General features: G+C 34.0%; 3 protein-coding genes across 4 annotated transcripts; all 3 read right to left on the bottom strand.

The window, feature by feature from the left end:
- Nucleotides 1–4,672: 4,672 nt before the first annotated feature.
- LOC143597649 (uncharacterized) lies at nucleotides 4,673–8,238 on the bottom strand. The gene is made up of 7 exons (XM_077076089.1): nucleotides 8,012–8,238; nucleotides 7,303–7,431; nucleotides 7,067–7,243; nucleotides 6,855–6,993; nucleotides 6,128–6,312; nucleotides 4,970–5,041; nucleotides 4,673–4,850 (listed from the first exon to the last, which is right to left on the bottom strand). The coding sequence occupies exons 1-7, from the start codon at nucleotides 8,111–8,113 to the stop codon at nucleotides 4,695–4,697; spliced, it is 960 nt and encodes a 319-aa protein (XP_076932204.1). The 5' UTR covers nucleotides 8,114–8,238; the 3' UTR covers nucleotides 4,673–4,694.
- Nucleotides 8,239–10,807: 2,569 nt separating this feature from the next.
- On the bottom strand, nucleotides 10,808–12,540 carry LOC143597656 (uncharacterized). The gene is made up of 3 exons (XM_077076094.1): nucleotides 12,484–12,540; nucleotides 12,321–12,396; nucleotides 10,808–11,708 (listed from the first exon to the last, which is right to left on the bottom strand). Exons 1-3 carry the CDS (start codon nucleotides 12,532–12,534, stop codon nucleotides 10,972–10,974), a joined length of 864 nt encoding a protein of 287 aa, XP_076932209.1. The 5' UTR covers nucleotides 12,535–12,540; the 3' UTR covers nucleotides 10,808–10,971.
- A 1,260-nt stretch (nucleotides 12,541–13,800) lies between these two features.
- Nucleotides 13,801–16,453, bottom strand: LOC143597657 (eukaryotic translation initiation factor 6-2). 2 transcript variants are annotated; one of them, XM_077076095.1, is made up of 7 exons: nucleotides 16,416–16,453; nucleotides 16,189–16,285; nucleotides 16,009–16,094; nucleotides 15,884–15,928; nucleotides 15,678–15,808; nucleotides 15,493–15,603; nucleotides 13,802–14,223 (listed from the first exon to the last, which is right to left on the bottom strand). In XM_077076095.1, exons 1-7 carry the CDS (start codon nucleotides 16,423–16,425, stop codon nucleotides 13,966–13,968), a joined length of 738 nt encoding a protein of 245 aa, XP_076932210.1. In that variant the 5' UTR covers nucleotides 16,426–16,453; the 3' UTR covers nucleotides 13,802–13,965. The 2 variants fall into 2 exon arrangements, with proteins under 2 accessions (XP_076932211.1, XP_076932210.1); XM_077076096.1 differs by lacking the exon at nucleotides 16,416–16,453 and having other exon boundaries at nucleotides 13,801–14,223; nucleotides 16,189–16,295.
- Between the last annotated feature and the right edge of the window lie 1,494 nt (nucleotides 16,454–17,947).

The raw sequence follows: 17,947 nt of genomic DNA, 5'->3' as shown, positions 1-17,947 counted from the left end.
TCATCAAGTTTATAAGTGGGTCATTGCACGGCCTACTAGTTGTTGTTTTTTTCACAAAAGACGATATCGTGCTTGGACCATACATTTGAAAATAATGGTCATAAAGGTCTTGAAGGTTTTTGTTGAACTTGTCATTCGCTTCCGTCGACAACTTCGGGTCAATCTCGTGCATACCTAAGTTGTCGAATATTTCCTCAATCGTTGTTTCAACCCCATTAACATTCCAATAGGGGTTTAATGCGGCGGCACAAGTAAAGACCGGCGGTATGTTTTCAAAATATTTTATGAACTTTTCTTTCATCACCGCAACAATATTTTCGAAGAGTTTGTTATTCTCCGCAAAGCTTTTAAAAACACAAGACATATAGTACAATTCTTGCAAAACCCAACAACTAGTAGGGTAATAGACTCCCGATAATTTTGTTGTTGACTTTTTGAACACGTCAAGATACTCCAACAAATAACCGACTTGGACCCAAACACTTTCTGGAAACATATCGGCCTCGCGTTCTTCAACAAGATTGTTATGAAAAGCTTGTAAAGTTTGGCGTTGGGCAAAAGCACACTTTAGCATATGACAAGTTGAGTTCCAACGGGTTGGAACGTCCCAATTCGGCCCCAAATACTTTCTTTCAACCGACTTGCAATAGTTCTTATATTCAAGATGTCTTCTTTTACCACTTTTGAAGACATATTGTAACATAAGTCTAAAGAATTTTAAATCGTCACAAATGTTTTCATTGTCAAGACCTTTTTGAACAACCAAGTTGATGATATGTGCAACACATCGAACATGAAAAAAATCCCCGAAACAAGGTGGTGAATATTTAATGATAAATTTTTCGGCTGCCTTAGTATTGTTTGAAGCGTTGTCAAACGAAATCGAAAATATTTTATTTCTCAAGTTGTAAGTCGTTATAACTTCATCAAGTAATTCAAACAATTTTTCGACGGTATGTGGGAACGGGAAGTTTTCAAAAGCGATGGTGCGTTTCATCAATTGCCATGTCACCGGATTAACCCAATGAGCGGTGACACATATGTATGATTCGGGCAACCCGTGTGGTGCCGACTAAACAACGGTAGTTAAAATAACCATGGTTTCTAAAGAATCAAAAGACTCGATTAACTCTTTTTTAGCACACTCCCACAACCTGATACAATGACGTCTTAAGGTAGTACGACTTACATGTGTGTATCGCGGTTGTAGAGTTTCTCGAATCAACGACGTCAAATCCGGGTCATCAAAGTGGTTAAACGGTAAACCTCGTTGAATAACGAACTTTGCCATTCTATCTTGAACTTGAGTCGTGTTGTAATGAAATAGTGAACCATCTTTACCCAAGTCAATTTGATCGGTCGCGCCAATCCCTTTCAACGCCTTGCAATATGGCTTCTCGATGTGCTTTCTAAAAGTAGAGTTGGAATCGTGCTTTAATAGTGAACCACATAGTTTGCAACGAGCCTTTTGATAACCTTCGTCATCCACAATCAAATCACAATTCTTCCATATGTCTTCGTTGCGGTTATGGTTGACTACCGTAACAACCCTTGGGTCCTCCGTAGCAGGAACGGGGGCAACAAAAACACTCTTCTTAGCCTTCTTGTTAGTTTTTTTGATGGGTGCCATAATAATATTTAGTTGGATGGTCGGGTAACGGAACGGGTTTGCTAAAGGAGTAGTATTTTAGTTTGTTTTTGTGTTTGGTGGTGAAACAAGTAATGAAAAACAACTTATATATAGTTTTTGGGCTACAAGAACCGGTTCCAACGGCTATATTACCGTTGGAACCGGTTACAACGGCTATTTTGTGTCTCAAAAACCGGTTCCACCGGCTATATTACCGTTGGAACCGGTTCCAACGGCTAGTTTGACCTGTGTTTGACTTTTCAAAAAAAAACCGTCGGAACCGGTTTTTTCGGGTAGGAACCGAACCGGTTACAATTAGGAACCGGGTTGGAACCGATGGGTACATACAAATAGGAGAACCGGGTACGAATTTCGGGTAAAAAAAATACCCAAACCGGGTATTGGGCCAACCGGGTAGGAACTGGAACCGGTTCCGGTTCAGTTCCACCAGTTTGGTTCCGGAACCGGTTTTTTTGTGCACGACTATTCTTACCTTTATAATTGAAGATCTTCCCATCTCGAGGACTTTATTTTCAGATTTAAGGTAATCTCTTAACCATTAAAATATAGCCTTTTAATGACTATTTAGAGGCTACTAAGCAGCCCCTAAGTCCTAGATTTTGTCGGTATTCTATTTGTAACATTTGCATACAATAATTGTACATTATATAATTGTACACGTAAAAAATACATTTATATTTGTTAAGTTAGGTGGATTCAAGATATGTATTTTCTTTCATTTGTTTATTAATATCCTGGTTGTTTCGGTTTACTCGTTGGTTTTAAACCACAAACCGAACCACGAAACCAGGTTTTTCAAATCGTAATACTCACAACCTAGTTGAATCAACTAGGGCTGTCCAAACCGCTCGTTGATCAAACTCGTTTGCTGCTCGCTTAGAATTCGCTCGCTCGTTTTTTCGCTCGATTGAAAACGAGCCGCTCTGCTCGGTTTCAGTTTGTAAACGAGCCAAGCAACGAGCAAAGGTCTGCTCGGTTCGGCTCGAATTTTTTTAATTTATTTTTTTTATATAATTATATATAAACAAATATATTAATATATAGACAATATAAATTTACAATTATTTTTGCCCCTTTCATTTTTCATATTTCCAATATTATAGTTTTTTTTTCGTTTCAAGTGTTTAGAATACTAGAAGTTTGTTTACATGCTCATTATATCTCACTTCAAACTAATTTTAATAAAAATTTACAATCTTACACGTTTGTCTAAAAACTACTAATTTATTTATAAAATATATTATTTACAACCTTCAAATTTGTTTCATATTGAAAATTTTAAAGTGAAAAAGAAATAAATAATGCTCGAAATCGCTCGATGTTCGATCGAAAAATGCTCGTTTCGGTTTTCGCTCGGTTTGAATTTCAGTTGCTCGGTTTGGTTCGGTTGTAAACGAGCCAAGCAACAAGCAAGCCTTCGATCGGTTCAGCTCGGCTCATGAACAGCCCTAGAATCAACGATTTAGCTCGGTTTGAACAGTTTGGTCAGTCAACGTTTTCTTAACATTTTAATGATAGTAAATGTTCATGAGTATTCAATTGGACAACTATGGTACAACTCATTAATAACCCTCACGTGAGTTTTATTATTATTATTATTATTATTATTGTGTAATTTACAAGTTATTATTGTGTACTTGTTTGCTTGATGTACAAGTAAAATTATAAAGGGATCCTGAATTATTGGTTCATAAATAGAGACTTTTAGTAGCTTTTTGGTCACATTGATTAAAACACAAGACAGGAAAAAGTAACATTCATTCAACACTATTTTATAGGTACTTTGGCAGTTGGAAGCATTAAATCTTATAAAATGATAAGATAAAAAGTGAAATCAGATAAAATGGAGAAGTCATATGTGGATGGTCTAAGGTCTGACCCGTTAAAGATTTTCATAACTTCATCAAATTAAAAAGTTATGTCCGTTTTAAGTTAGTTTTGTTATGTCGTATACAAAAATCAGATGAGTTTAGAAATTGGGTTATTTTTATATAGATTCGGTGACATTGTGACAAATGAGAATATTAATTTATTTTCATATAAAGGGTTATTTGCTATTTAGAATAGACTTTACGTTTTGGAGTTCAACGATTTAAAGATATTATACGAGGACATGACATTTTGTCGTGTAGTAATTGATGTAGCTATCTTAGATATCGACTTCAACTGTTACTACAAGACAAAATCAAGAACATGTTAGGATTTGTGAAGGCTTTGGGCCGGTTTTGAGTTTGGGCTCAAATTGACGCCAAGGAGAACATGGGCCAGGGCCCACATTGGTTTATTGTTCATTCAGCTATTTAGCATAGAGGTGCACAAATCGGGTTTTCCAAATACCCGGTTTCGGGTATGAAACCGGGTATTGGAAAATCAGGTATTGGCAATACCCGGGTCGGGTTCGGGTCCGGGTATTGCCTCTAAAAACCATACCCTATGCATCGGGTTCGGGTCCGGGTATTGCCTCTAAAAACCATACCATATGCATCGGAATCGGGTATTCTAAAACCGGGTATTTGAAACCCTATTTTTGGGTATTGAAAAAAACCATATTTTCGGGTTTTTTTGGCTTTTTTCTTTGTATTTTCGTGTATAAGTTGGATTTTTTTAAGGGGTTGCCCTTTTTAGGGTGATTTTTTGGTATTTTTAAGGCATTTTTCGAGTATTAGCATAACCTTATCATTATTACCATGTTATGTAATTGTAAACCTAGTTGCAACCTGTAGATGTAGGTCCTCCGCAAAGCATCGGACCACGTTTAAATTCTCGTGTCATTTATATTTTCTAGTTTATGCGAGGTTATCGTTTGTGCGCGTGTGAAGATAGAGAATTCGCTTAGACAGTCACTATCCTCGAATCAAGAACAAAAAACAAAAAAAACAAAATTGCATCGAGCGTTTAAAAATAACCTATTTTCGAAAAGAAAAAAATCCCATAATCGAGTCTTAACAAAGGTAAAGTTGATCAAGAACATGTTCAAGAAAATGAAGTTTTTTGTATAATAAAAGCTATATATATCTTAACTAAACTTAATCAAGAAAATGTACTAGAAACTGAAGCTAAAAAAACCATTAGCAGAAACTAAAGAATTAGTATTAGTACTAATGTTCTTGATTTTATCTCTTCTAAGTGAATTAGGGTCTACCCCAGCCTTATGGGCTGCAACTACTCCTATAGCCTCCCAATAATTTGAGACCTTCACCTGCAAACATTATATATTTTATATTATATTATACACAACATATATATATATATATATACACACACACAATATACAAAAACTCAAAACCTGTTATGAAATATGATCATGTTTTGACATACCGCATCGATTCCAAGCTTATCAGGTGTATCATTCAACACCGTTTCATTCTCTTGCACGCAAATAATAACCGGCTGCAACATAATGGAAGCGTGTTACTTGACATTATATTGTTTTATGTATTATTTGCTTTGAAAATTAATTGTTTTATTATATTAAAAGAAAGGAAACTGTTAAAATAAAAAGGGAGACAAAAATGAGAAGTGTGAGAAGAATTTGGGGCATAAATAAAACCCCTAAAAAAAATTTAAGAAAAATAATAATAAAAAAAAACAAAACTCAAAAATATAAACCAAAAATGAAAAAAGTAAAAAAAAAAACGAAAATGTTTCCCACGTCTTTCTCGTTAAAAAAAAAAGACGGAAAGGATACAATCATCATCATCATCATCATCGTACTCAGTATATCCCACCAATAGCAATGCTATGGTAGGGTCTGAGGAGGGTAAGATGTAGACAGCCTTACCTCTATCCCATAGGGATATAGAGACTGCTTCCGGTGAGACCCCCGGCTCGATAGTAGTTTTGCATCAAGCCTTGGACATAAGGCACATAGCACTCAATCATCGGGACACCGGCTGATTGGTGCATGTGCCCTTGTCTTTCGGCTATCAACGCCATCACATGATGCTTGATTAACCTTCCGCCACTTTTAACGTTATTTTCATGAGATTAGTAAAATAATGTCAAAATTAGTGCAATTTTACTTTTGCCCACCTGAGGGTTCACACATATATACATTATATGCGCGCACCGCAAGCAGGGCGTACGGAAAGGATACAATGCCGAGAAAAAAGACACAATGACGAAAATAAACAAAAAACACACTGATAAATAAAAAAAGACACAATATATCGCAAAATATAACACAATGTTGAGTAATATAACACAATATCAAGAAAAAAAAACACAATCAATGACTAAAATAAACACAAAACACAATGATAAATAAAAAGAGAATGATTTTTTTTCCTCAACATTGTGTCTTTTTTTATTTTTATTTTTACTATTATTTTTAGAACGAGGAAGATGTGAGAAACATTTTTGTTTTAACCTTTTAGTTTTGAGTTATGATTTTTTTTTTGAGTTTTTTTTTTCTGCCACAAATCATCCTCATTTTTGTCCTCCTTTGTAGAATAACTTGACCCTAAAAGAAACTACCTTGGTTTTTTTATTTGCAAATGCAAGAACAGCATCTCCGCCACATGCATCTGCTGGTAGAATGATACTATCAACATCACGAGCCGATATGCAGCCGTTTTCTTGAAAGTCAAACTTATTGGTCAAGTATTGTGGTGCGTTAGCTAATCCCGCGAGCACACATGGCAAGAATGTATATCCCAGCTGTTCATAAAAGAAAAGACACATTTTAGATGTATATATGAATGTATAAATTTATACGTATATAAGTAGGTCTGTAAATGAACTGGACGTTCAGTGAATAGTTCATGAACCGTTCGGCAGGAAGTTTGTTTATTTAAAAAACGAATGAACATGAAAAAAAAATTGTTCACTTAGTTAAACAAACGAACAGAACACATCCCATTTTATGTTCGCTAATGTTCATTCCGTTCATTAATGCTCGTTAGTTTATATTTGGTTAAGTTCATACGATAATATTTTCATTTAGTATTTTTTTTTTGGTCCATTACAACTTGGTTTAGTTTTAATAGCTTTTTAGGCCCAGCACATTCTTCTTCACATTACTTATAACTAGTTTTAGCTCAAGTATGCTCGTTCGTTATGTTCGTGAACCGTTCGTTCATACTATTCATGAACGAACATGTTCATTTTCTATACGAACGAACACCAACATGCTCCATTCGTGTTCGTTCGGTTCGTTTACAAGCCTATATAAGTGGAGCAAGGATAAAAAGGTAATTTAATTCTTCAGCAGCAGATTTTGGACATAAAGATTGGGTTAATGGAGGCGGTAACAAAGCGGGAGCGTGTGCACACGGGATTTTAAAATTCTTCACCACTAAATGACTTATAATGGCTTCAACTCCTGCTAATAGATCAATTCCCTGTAATAACAATAACAATAATAATAAGTTATATATAGTCATAAAATATAATATAGATACTGATTATATATACCTTTCCTTGTCTATACTCATCTACATCATCAACATCATCATCTGGAAAACGAGCCACAACCGCAACTGCATTGACCATTGACCGGTCACACAATGACTGAACTGCCCTTAGTAGGGAATCAGGATGCTTTATCCTCCCTGTTGACTGCCCGTTCTTTGGATCGACCCATTTTTCCACCTGCAAGTTCTCAAACTTCAAATACGTTTCGATATTATAAAAAGTTCAAATTTTTATACTTTTAGTGGTGTGTCGGTGACAATATATTCAAGAACTGGCAAACCGAGTGATGCGCGTGCTGCATCGGCTACTTGTAAATGACGGATTCGTAACTCTTCTTCTATTCCTGCATCAAGAACCAATCCCACCTGTTTTACATGACATAATACTGAATGAACAAAAAACATGCTTAAAATAAAGGGAATATCTCATAGAATAGTAACTAACTTTCAAAAGTGTTCCAATTAGGTCACTCATGCATATTTTTCTCAAATCGGGTCACTAAATCATCAAATCGAGTCTCACCGATTTTTTTGTTTGTTAAGAAAGAAATGGAGGATAAGATGTGGGGGTCGGAATTTGCAATATATGTTGTTATATTTTTAAAAAATTAAAAAACGTTAATTATATTAAAATTCAAAAATAAAAAAGAAAATCCACGTCGCCACTCAACGTCAACATAAAAAAAAAAGATAAAAAGATTTCTTATGTGACACAAAAAATAAAAATGTTAAAAAAACATGTTAAAACCCTTAATTTAATAAAATATGAAAGTAGAGTGACCTAATTAGAACACTTTTTAAAGTTGAGTGACCTAATTGGAACACTTTTGAAACTTGGTTACTATTCTATGAAATTGCCCCTAAAATAAAAAAAAATAAAAAAAAATGAATATGTAACAATATATTGAGAAATAATCAATATTTGCATAAATAATAAAAAAAAAACCTTGTTTTGGTGAACTGGTTGCAGTGCCCATAAGTTTTCTGCAAATCTATCAAGAGCATAACCTTCTACATACAATACATTTGGCATTGGCCAGTAAAGCATTGCTGCATTAAGAACCTGTCAAATTTCTTTATGTTGTTTCAGTTTTTATAAAATGTTAAATATTTGATCAATACATTGTAGGGGTGTTCGGTATTCGAATCAGACTCGAAAAACTCCAACTTTGATCCGAATTACATTAAATATTCGAATTCGATTCAAATTTAGTAATCGAATTTTGAATTATATACAAATTTGTGATTTTTGACTCGATTGGAAATTCAAATCCAGTTTATGCATTTTGTTTTTTATTTTATATGTACAAAATTATATATACACATATACATACACGCGCAAATATTATATCAACCAAAGAAATTAGCTTTAAGTTTCTGTATTTGATCTCTAGTTCATTTAATTTGTTACTTTGTTTAACGGTTTGTCAATTCGTCAACTAAGGGTGTTCAATATTCAAATCAGACTAGAAAACTCAAAATTTGATTCAATTTAAGTAACCGAATTAGAATTCAGCTTCAAATTTTCAAAATAAAATAACGAAGGGTGTGTGTGGTGGTGCGGTTTTGGGCTAAAACCAAACCAAAAACCAAAGTTAGTTTTTTTTATCTTCAAAACTGTTCTGTTTCGGTTATTTTGGTTTTTGAATTTAATTCGGTTTTTTCGGTAATTGACCCCCGAAAACTGAAAAAACCGAAACAGAGCGGTTTTGAAAATACAAAAAAAAAACGAAGCTTTGGTTTTCGGTTCGGTTTTAGCCGAAAACCGCACACACCGAAAGCATTCAAAATTTCAAATTCCGAATAAAGTGCACGGTGCGGTCTTGGGTGAAAACCGAACCGAAAACCAAAGTTTCAGTTTTTTTTATCTTCAAAACCGTTCTGTTTCAGGTTTTCAAGTATAATTCGGTTTTTTTGGTAATTGAACCCGAAAACAAAAAATCCAAAACCGAGCGGTTTTGAAAATACAAAAATCTGAAACTTTGGTTTTCGGTGCGGTTTTAGCTGAAAACCACACACCGAAAGCATTCAAAATATCAAAATCCGAATAAATTGCGCGGTGCGGGCTTGGGCGAAAACCAAAGCTTCGGTTTTTTTGTATTTTCAAAACCGTTCGGTTCCGGTTTTTTCGGTCTTGGGTTTCGGGTTTTTCAGTTTTCGCTTTCCTTTCGGTTTTTTCAAAACCGAATTCAACACTGAACTGAAAACCCAAAACCCCAAGACAGAAAAAACCGAAACCGGACAGTTTTGAAGATACAAAAAAAACCGAAGCTTCGGTTTTCGGTTCGGTTGAAGCCCAAAACCGCACCGCGCACACTGAAAGTATTCAAACATGACGTCGTACATTGGGATGTGAAATAACACAATCAGCAACCGAAGCTATTGAAGTGTTCTGACAACCGGTAACGCATCACCGATTGAAGCTCCGACACCTGTCGGCACAATCAACACACTACTGTACGGTCTCTTCCACTGCACCAATTACATATATGTATTAAAAACCGAACTAGCGATTCGGTTTTGGTATTTTCATGTAATGAAACCCGAACCGAACTTAATTCTTAATCTTTTGTTTTTTTATATTTTATATCAAGTAATTTATAATAATTTAATAAATATATCTCATCCATCCACCGAGAAAAACACCTGCCTTACACTAAAAGTTCACACACTTCTTCATTCAAAACAAAAAAAAAAACATTCTGACATGAACTCAAATATATTTTGGTTAAATGTATAATAATCTATAATTTTATAATTTACAAAACTATTTTTACCTAAATTTATTTAATTTTTTTTAAAAAAAAAATTCGGCCTAAATTTTCAGGCTCAAACGGTAAAAACCTAAAAAACCGAAACCGAACCAAAATTAAAAAGAATACAAAAAACCGAATGGTTAGAATAAAAGTCGTTTGGTTTGTGGAGGGTTTGGGGTTTTAGGATAAGTTACACTAGTGACGGTTTTTTATTATCGAAAACCGAAACTGAATCATTGAAAATTAAAGCGCTTTGGACAATATACTTTAAAAAAAAGGTAAAATGTATATTATGAATCTCATGGTCTGGTCTGATCTTATACGGTCGTTTTCGGTATAAGTTGTAAACCATATACTAGAGGTGGGCGAATAAAACGGTTAACCGAATCAATCTGAAATCGAGTCGAAACCAAACCGATTATGTATAAGCAGGTTTGGAATCAATTGAAATCATAGGTTCGGGATCGGTTTGTAATTTTCTCCACCAAAGCCGGTTCCAAATCAGTTAACCGAACCAAAATGCAGCAAAATTGGTCAAAACTCGAACCGAAACCAATCATATACAGGTTTTAACTTTTGTTGACCAACTGAACTGGTTTTCAGTTTTAAACTGGTTTGTGCGCTCTAAACCAGACCATCCATTACGTTTGAAAATTTAAAACCAAACAAAAGTGAAAGAAGAACTCCCCTCACGTTTATATCACATGACCTAAGGACCCACCTACCACCATTATCATCATCAACATTAACCACATTGAATTTGATAATAACATATAGTCGCAATTAATTAATAAAAATACTGACTTTCACTATGATTTTAATGTTTTACAACCATAACATGTTTGGTTATTTTCATTAACCGATGTACAAATACGATGTCAATGTTTGTCAACATGCTAACACTTTCTTTTTTTCTTTTTTTTTTTCATTTTCCGACGTTAACATATCTATAAACTTACTAAAAATTACTAGTTCACTTCCTTTTAACCGGACTCGTTCAAAACAAGTAGCATCTAAACTACATTTTTCCCATTACAAAGTACACACAACACTAAAGATCCATCAACAACAACATAACATCCTCAACTACATCAACTCAAACTTGTTTTACAACACAAAAGATCCAAACTTTTTTTTCCACTTTTACCCCTCACATGACTGAACAAAAGCTTGTGTTTTCATCACTCCACATATTATCATCCACACCACCATTGCCACCATAGTAGTAGTTGCCATGAGTGTAAGGGGCAATATTGTAATTGTAGTAGTAGCTAAAGGTTGGTGGCATAGTAGGTGACCTCTGGTACATTGCTTGCCTGTTCTGCAGGTTCACCATAAATGATGCACCAGCTGATTGGTTGTTGTACCCTTGATGCTGCTGCTGGTTGTACCTTAAACCATTCATGTTGACCATTTGACCACAACTAGTCACTTCATACCCTCCAAGGTTATTATTCAGTTTGACATTTTTGCCCTCATTCAAGCACACAAAATTACCATTTTGCCCTCCAACTCCAACATTTTGGACTTGGGCTTGGACTTTCTTCACATTTGCATTGTTGGGTTGACTTTTATTTTTATTCTTTTTTGGATTATTTGCAGAAACTGCAGCTGCTGCTGGTTCTTGTTGTTTCTGCATCAAATCTTCATCATCTTTAGAGGTCAAAGGTTGACTTTTTTGTTGTTTCTTCAAGGGTTCAAGACCTTTGTTTTTCTTGTCATCTTTCATGTGATTTTGACTTTGACTTTTGTTGTTGTTTGACTTGTTTGACCAAACTTCAGCATACTTACCAGCTTTCAAAAGCTTCTTTATCAAAATTGCAGCCTCTACACTTCCTGAAACTGTCACCTTTTGTTGCTCTCCATCTATGCTCACTTGATACACACCTATATTAATTTTACAGTTAGTGATATAATAAGTTGTGCATCATGCATTGAGAGATGTACAATCCAGAGGATTTAACTTTCTAGTTTTGGACTATCATTTCTGAAAAAGAGATTGACAAAGCATTACATCACTCACAAAAACATCACTTTTTTGCATAAATTTTTAATCTTTATAAAGATTTTCATTTCTTTTTTTACATAAAAATCACTTTTTTGCATAAAAATCACTTTTTGCATAAATTTTAAATCTTTATCAAAACCCCATTTCTTCTTTTTACATAAAAATCACTTTTTTTGCATAAATTTTTAATCTTTATCAAAATCCCATTTCTTTTTTAACAATAAAAGTCATTTTTTTGCATAAATCTTTAATCTTTATAAAAAATTTCATTTCTTTTTAATTTTTTACATAAAAAAGTAGCAAAGGCAAAATATATTACATGAAAGCTGTACAATTCTTGATTTATTTGAGCTCTGAAAAACAGTTTAATCATGCATAATTTCACAAGAAGACCACACTTTTGCATAAAGTTATAAACTTTAAAAAATCCAAGATCACAATTTTGCTAAATTCATCACACATTTATATGAAAGAACAAAGAGAACAATAACCTTCAATTCTTTGCAAGGTTTTCTTGACTTTGTGCTTGCAACCTTCACAATGCAGATTCACCTTCAAAGTGCATGTCTGTGTATTGTTATAAAAAAGATAAAAAATGAAATTATGTAAATTTAAAAGAAAATTAATAAAAAATAAAATGTGGGGTGGTGTCACCTTAATCTTGAGAAGCTTGAAGTCTTCATCTTTAGCCATTTCTTGAGTCATGTTTCGGATTTCTTGGGTAGCAAAAGGAAGTATAAAAGAAAGCTAATGTACTGTATGACTCTGAGTCTCTGACTTGATATCAAGGGTAAAATGGGAATAACAACTGTATGCCGTATAAATAATAAATAAATATTTTCACCAAAAATGTTTTGAAAAATAATCATTTTTGTTGTTTATAAAATATTAAGATGTGACACAAAGTGAAAGCTTAAGTTGAAATTTTATTAATGAAAGATAGATGTTGATGTTTTTTATATATAAACAGTGATTTTACCATGGTAAAAATAGTAATTAAAAAATAAAATAATAAATCTTTGAATAGATTTCAAGAGAATTTATTATATATGCCAAAAGAGTTCCTTTCTCTGCTTCTTGGGCTCTGGACTACTGAGAAGTAGTTTAAAAGCATGAAAAGGAAGGTACTTGTGGTTTGTTTTTTAATAATAAATACATTTTCCAAAGCTACAGTGTCTAAACTTAGATTAAACATATGATTTGTTTATAACACTTTTATATATGGCTTTAACACAGGCGGCAAAAGTGATATAACGTTGTAACGGGACTTAACACCGTGTCGGGGCTTTAACGTGGGCACCTCGTTAAACATATGGTGTCGGGGGCTTTAACATAACGGGACTTTAACAAAGACATGAGGCGCTTTAACGTGGTAACGAGGCTTTAAAACCACAACGCGGGCTAAAGGATTATGTTAATAAAACAACAATGATAAGGTGACACTTAACGCTTTAACTTGACGTTTTTAAAACCCATCACAAGGAGCCTTACGCTGCATTTTTAGGTTTAAACTTTAGTTTTATATTGTCTAATAATATAATGTCTTAAATGCCACCTCACTCATTGGTTTTGCTATTTTTCAATTTTTTATTGTTATTTATTAGAGCGGCTTTTTTGTATGTTAGGCTACCGTATCTTCCAAATTCGAATAGCCTGTTACCCCCACTTCGGTCAGACTATGTTGTACGCTGACTTCAGACCTTGACTAGAGTGTTTCTCCAAGAAACCATACCACCGACTACCCCTTGACGATCGTTGTGCAACAACAAAAGCAGAACTCTCTGACGTAACATTTGTAACATGTATTTTTGTCAATTTTTTCCACATTAATTATAGTTTATCATGTACTAATGTTTGTACAATTATTAACATATTCATAGACTAGTTACATTTAGTATATATTTTTTTTTAAAAGAGAGATCATATATTCATATATAGATAGAAGTAGTAAGTACCAATGTTAAAATACCATTTATAAATAATTTTTGCAGCATAACAATCTAGAAACAAAATTTTTAACAATCTTCAAATCTTCAAACAAACATAACAAACATTTTATCACAGTATCAAAAACAAAACAAAAAACTAACCATGGTTAGTTATTGCTGACTTATAAATCAACAACCAACTAACTTATCAAACTATAGAGTCAATCAAAGACTTCCTCATCTCATTCACAATGGCACTGGGCTGGGCTTCTCTCAGCTTGAAAACATTCTCAATCACGGACAACTCAGTTGCGGTTGTGTCTGACCCACAGAACGCGGTCCAGTCGTTAACGGTTAGGCCTGCAGCTATCACGTCACTTCCACGGTTCACTGTTCCCGCCACCAAAGGAACCTGAAGCAGGGTTGACAGTTCATCCAAATCTTGAACAGAGATATGAGGGTGCACCTGCAATGCAAACGAGCCCAATTCAATCACGTCATCGTTGTAATAAAATTTGGGCGTGTTGAATTCAATCCAAACGGTTCAGGTCATGCTTTGGTTTTAACGGTTTAGCTGTTCGAACTGAATTGAGTGTTTAGTTTTTATAAAATGTATATGTATCCTAATCATGAACCATGTTTATCATTTTAGAATTTTCAATACAAACTAATGATTTTGGAAGAGCAAAATCGAAGCACGAAAAATAATATGCTAGAAAGAACATAAAGGTTATAAAACTTATATACAAAATCTTTACAGATCATAACAAATTTAAAATAATATTTAAAAAGTCCAACATGGTCAAGAATTATAACTATCAAATCATTTTAAAAACTAATACTCAAAATAGGGCTGTAAACGAACCGAACGTTCTGAAAACAGTTCTTGAACTGTTCGACAAAAGGTTTGTTTGCGTTCGTTTATTCAATAAATGAACAGGCATGAACAAAAAATTTGTTGATTTGGGTAAGCAAACGAGCATGAACACATGTCTCTTTCGTTCATTTATGTCCATTCGTTAATTTATGTTTAGTTGGCTCATTTACGTTCGTATATATGTGTGAACCCTCGGGTGGGCAAAAGTAAAATTGCACTAATTTTGACGTTATTTTACTAATCTCATGAAAATAACGTTAAAAGTGGCGGAAGGTTAATCAGACATCATGTGGTGGCGTTGATAGCCGAAAGACAAGGGTACATGCATCAATCGGCGGTGTCCCGATGGTTGAGTGTTATGTGCCTTATGTCCAAGGCTTGATGCAAAACTACTATCGAGCTGGGGGTCTCACCGGAAGCAGTCTCTCGATTCCGAAAGGGTAGAGGTAAGGCTGTCTACATCTTACCCTCCTCAGACCCTACCATAGCTTTGCTATTGATGGGATATACTGAGTACGATGATGATGATGATTTACGTTCGTTTTTTATATTAATTTCATTTTTTGGCCCATTACAACCTAACCTAATATCAACTTTCTAAGCCCAACATATCTATTCATGTTACTTTTAACTATGTTTAGTTATCTTCATCCGTTTATGTTTGTGAACAGTAATCTTCATCCGTTAAATTCGTGAACCATTCATTTATATTGTTAACAGACAAACATAAATGAACGTGTTCATTGTCCTAACAAATGAACACAAACAAGAAAACCGTGTTCATTTATTATACAAAGTTCATCAAATCAATTAGACCCGCATAGATTAAATTAAAATACAAAAGCATAATATTCTTACCATGCCACCTCTGTTTGAAAACGCACAGTAGCTACCAACAAGAATATTACCAGCAATTGTCTGTCTAAAAACTTCTACACCAAGAACATCAGCTATCATTTCCTCAGTTTCCTGATTATTAAAACACATGTTAAACGAGTGAAAAAATAAAACTTTGCATCAAAATTCATAAAATTGATGTTTACCCTGTCGAGATCAGTATGGGTAAGGGCAACATGGTCATTACACGCAATGCAATTTCCAAGGGCAGATAGTCTCTCATCAATTCTTTGGACCACAACCTCATCAGGCAGACTGTTCCTCAAGTGTTGAAGCTCTACAAAATACACACAAACAATTAATAAATAATATATCACAGGGGCATTTTGGGAAACATAAAATAAAAGTTTACCTTGATCAGTAGTAGTATGAGGCAAAAGTAGCCCGTTTTTGTTACCTACAAAAAAATAATATAAAGTTAGTGTTCAAAACCAAAAATGTACAATGTAACATCTTCTAGAAGTTTTAATATTTTACCAACGCAAAGCCGGCCAATTATACGTGTGCCACCAATGGAGGTCTTAACCACAGGAATAACATCAGCTAGATCGGCCTCAAATGTACTGCCAAAAACAATATGTTCAACAGCTTATAACACATGTTTTCAAATACATATCATACAATTATATAATACGAATCACAAGAATAAATGTAAACCTGTAGAAATTTTCAGAACCACCGATTGCTACCAAACAGTAAGCATTCGTAAGCTTTGAGAACACTCCAATTTCACATGAATTCTCAAACTGAAGTCCTGTAAACATCAGGAAACCAATTAAAATAAATAAATATTTCATTCAGCAACTTATAGCATGTAAATCAGTTACAAGAAATCTGATTGACACAGAAGATAATAGTCACAAAGAAGGTAAAAGTTAACTTACTTGTTGCCATTACAAAAGCAGCAGATGAAGTCTTGTTTAGAACCCTGTTAAACACACAAAACATATGCATTATTCAAATAATAATGTATTTAAAGAACAAAAACAAAAACACAATACAAATACAACTTTCTAATATAATGATTGATCCAAAATGGTTATAAAAATAGGGGTGTACCGCGCAGGCTGCTGGCGAGCTACTTAAAATCGGATCAATAAAAAGCTCGAAATGAGCCGATCCTTATCCAGCCCGAGCCTCAAATAAAGCTTATTTAGTAATCAAGCCTGAGCTCGAGCTTTGTATGAGAAGGTCGTTTAGGCTCGTTGAGCCTAGTGTTAAGTTTTAACACTTTCGGACTTCTATGTACTAATTTCACACAGCTTAGCTTTGGCTCATTCAAGGATTTTTACAAAATATATAAAAATGATTAAAAATGTATAAAAAAATATTAATAACAAACAAGATGACTCCAAGCTCAAGCAAAAAACAGCTCACGAGCTGAACTAAAGCTCCTATAAATCAAAATGAGTCAAGATCGGATGGATAAAAAGCTCGAAACAAGCCTGAACCTCAAATGAAGCTCGTTTAGTCATCAAGCTTGAGCTTTGTTTGGAAAGACGGTCTACGCTCATCGAGCCTAGTGTATTTTTATTTACTCCGTATATGTTTTAACTATTTCACACTACACAGCCGAGTTCGAACCGAGGTCTAATCAATCAAATCAAATTTCAAATAATAATAATAATAATAATAGAATCTATAATCAATCAAACGCCTAATTGAAATCAATAATAATAATAATAATAATAGAATCTATAATGAATCAAACGGCTAATTCAAATCAATAGACTACAGAATGAATTGAACCAGTAGATAACAGGTGTGTGCATACCTTGATCTTGATGTGGAACGAAGACGATGATATGAGAGCAGCTGCGTTTGGATTTTATATTTAGGGTTTTGTGAATTAGGGTTTTGATTCAATTCAATAACAACAACAATAATAATAATAATAATAATAATAATAAGAGATATGGCGTTATATAAACCGCCTATTTGGCTCTTACCGGGTTTTTGGTTCGGTTCGGTTCGCTTTTGGACATTTGGTTACGTGTGTATATTAGCAGAGCGGAGTTGTCTTGTTTAAGCTCGAGCTTGGCTTGTTTAATTTATGAGAGTTGTTTGAGCTAGATTATCAAGTAATATTTCATTGTTTCGTAAACATATTCAATATATTTTAAACGTTATATCTAGGGTGCAGACGATTTGAGCTGTCCATGAGCTACTTAAGCTCGGATCGATAAAAACTTGAAACTAGCCAAGCTTTTTCGAGATCGAGCTTCAAATAAAGCTCGTTTAGATATCGCATTTGAGGCTTGAGCCTTGCGTGTTTTTATGTTTTTTCCTATTTTGGATTTTTATGTATTAATTTTACTTTGTACAACCGAGCTCGAGCCAAGCTTTAACTCGTTTAAGGTACTATGCGAGCTTATGCTCTAATCCAAAATATATAAATGTAATTAAAAACGTATAT

Source organism: Bidens hawaiensis, unplaced genomic scaffold (assembly GCF_021521415.1).
Source record: "Bidens hawaiensis isolate Kalapana, Puna unplaced genomic scaffold, B.hawaiensis_p1.1 tig00048819_1, whole genome shotgun sequence".
Taxonomy (NCBI): Eukaryota; Viridiplantae; Streptophyta; class Magnoliopsida; order Asterales; family Asteraceae; genus Bidens; species Bidens hawaiensis.
This window is presented reverse-complemented; position numbering and strand designations above follow the sequence as displayed.

Bases quoted from the DNA above. Each gene is read 5' to 3' on its own strand.
- LOC143597649 (XM_077076089.1), bottom strand. From the start codon at position 8,113: ATGCTTTACTGGCCAATGCCAAATGTATTGTATGTAGAAGGTTATGCT. The intron at 7,432-8,011 runs GTTTTTTTTTTA...CATGTAAAACAG, and splicing joins AACCAGTTCACCAAAACAAG to GTGGGATTGGTTCTTGATGC. The intron at 7,244-7,302 runs GTATAAAAATTT...GAGAACTTGCAG, and splicing joins TCACCGACACACCACTAAAA to GTGGAAAAATGGGTCGATCC.
- LOC143597656 (XM_077076094.1), bottom strand. From the start codon at position 12,534: ATGACTCAAGAAATGGCTAAAGATGAAGACTTCAAGCTTCTCAAGATT. The intron at 12,397-12,483 runs GTGACACCACCC...AACAATACACAG, and splicing joins TCAAGCTTCTCAAGATTAAG to ACATGCACTTTGAAGGTGAA. The intron at 11,709-12,320 runs GTTATTGTTCTC...AAATTAATATAG, and splicing joins AACCTTGCAAAGAATTGAAG to GTGTGTATCAAGTGAGCATA.
- LOC143597657 (XM_077076095.1), bottom strand. The intron at 16,095-16,188 runs GTTTACATTTAT...TGTTTTTGGCAG, and splicing joins GGTTCTGAAAATTTCTACAG to TACATTTGAGGCCGATCTAG. The intron at 15,929-16,008 runs GTAAAATATTAA...ATTTTTTTGTAG, and splicing joins AATTGGCCGGCTTTGCGTTG to GTAACAAAAACGGGCTACTT.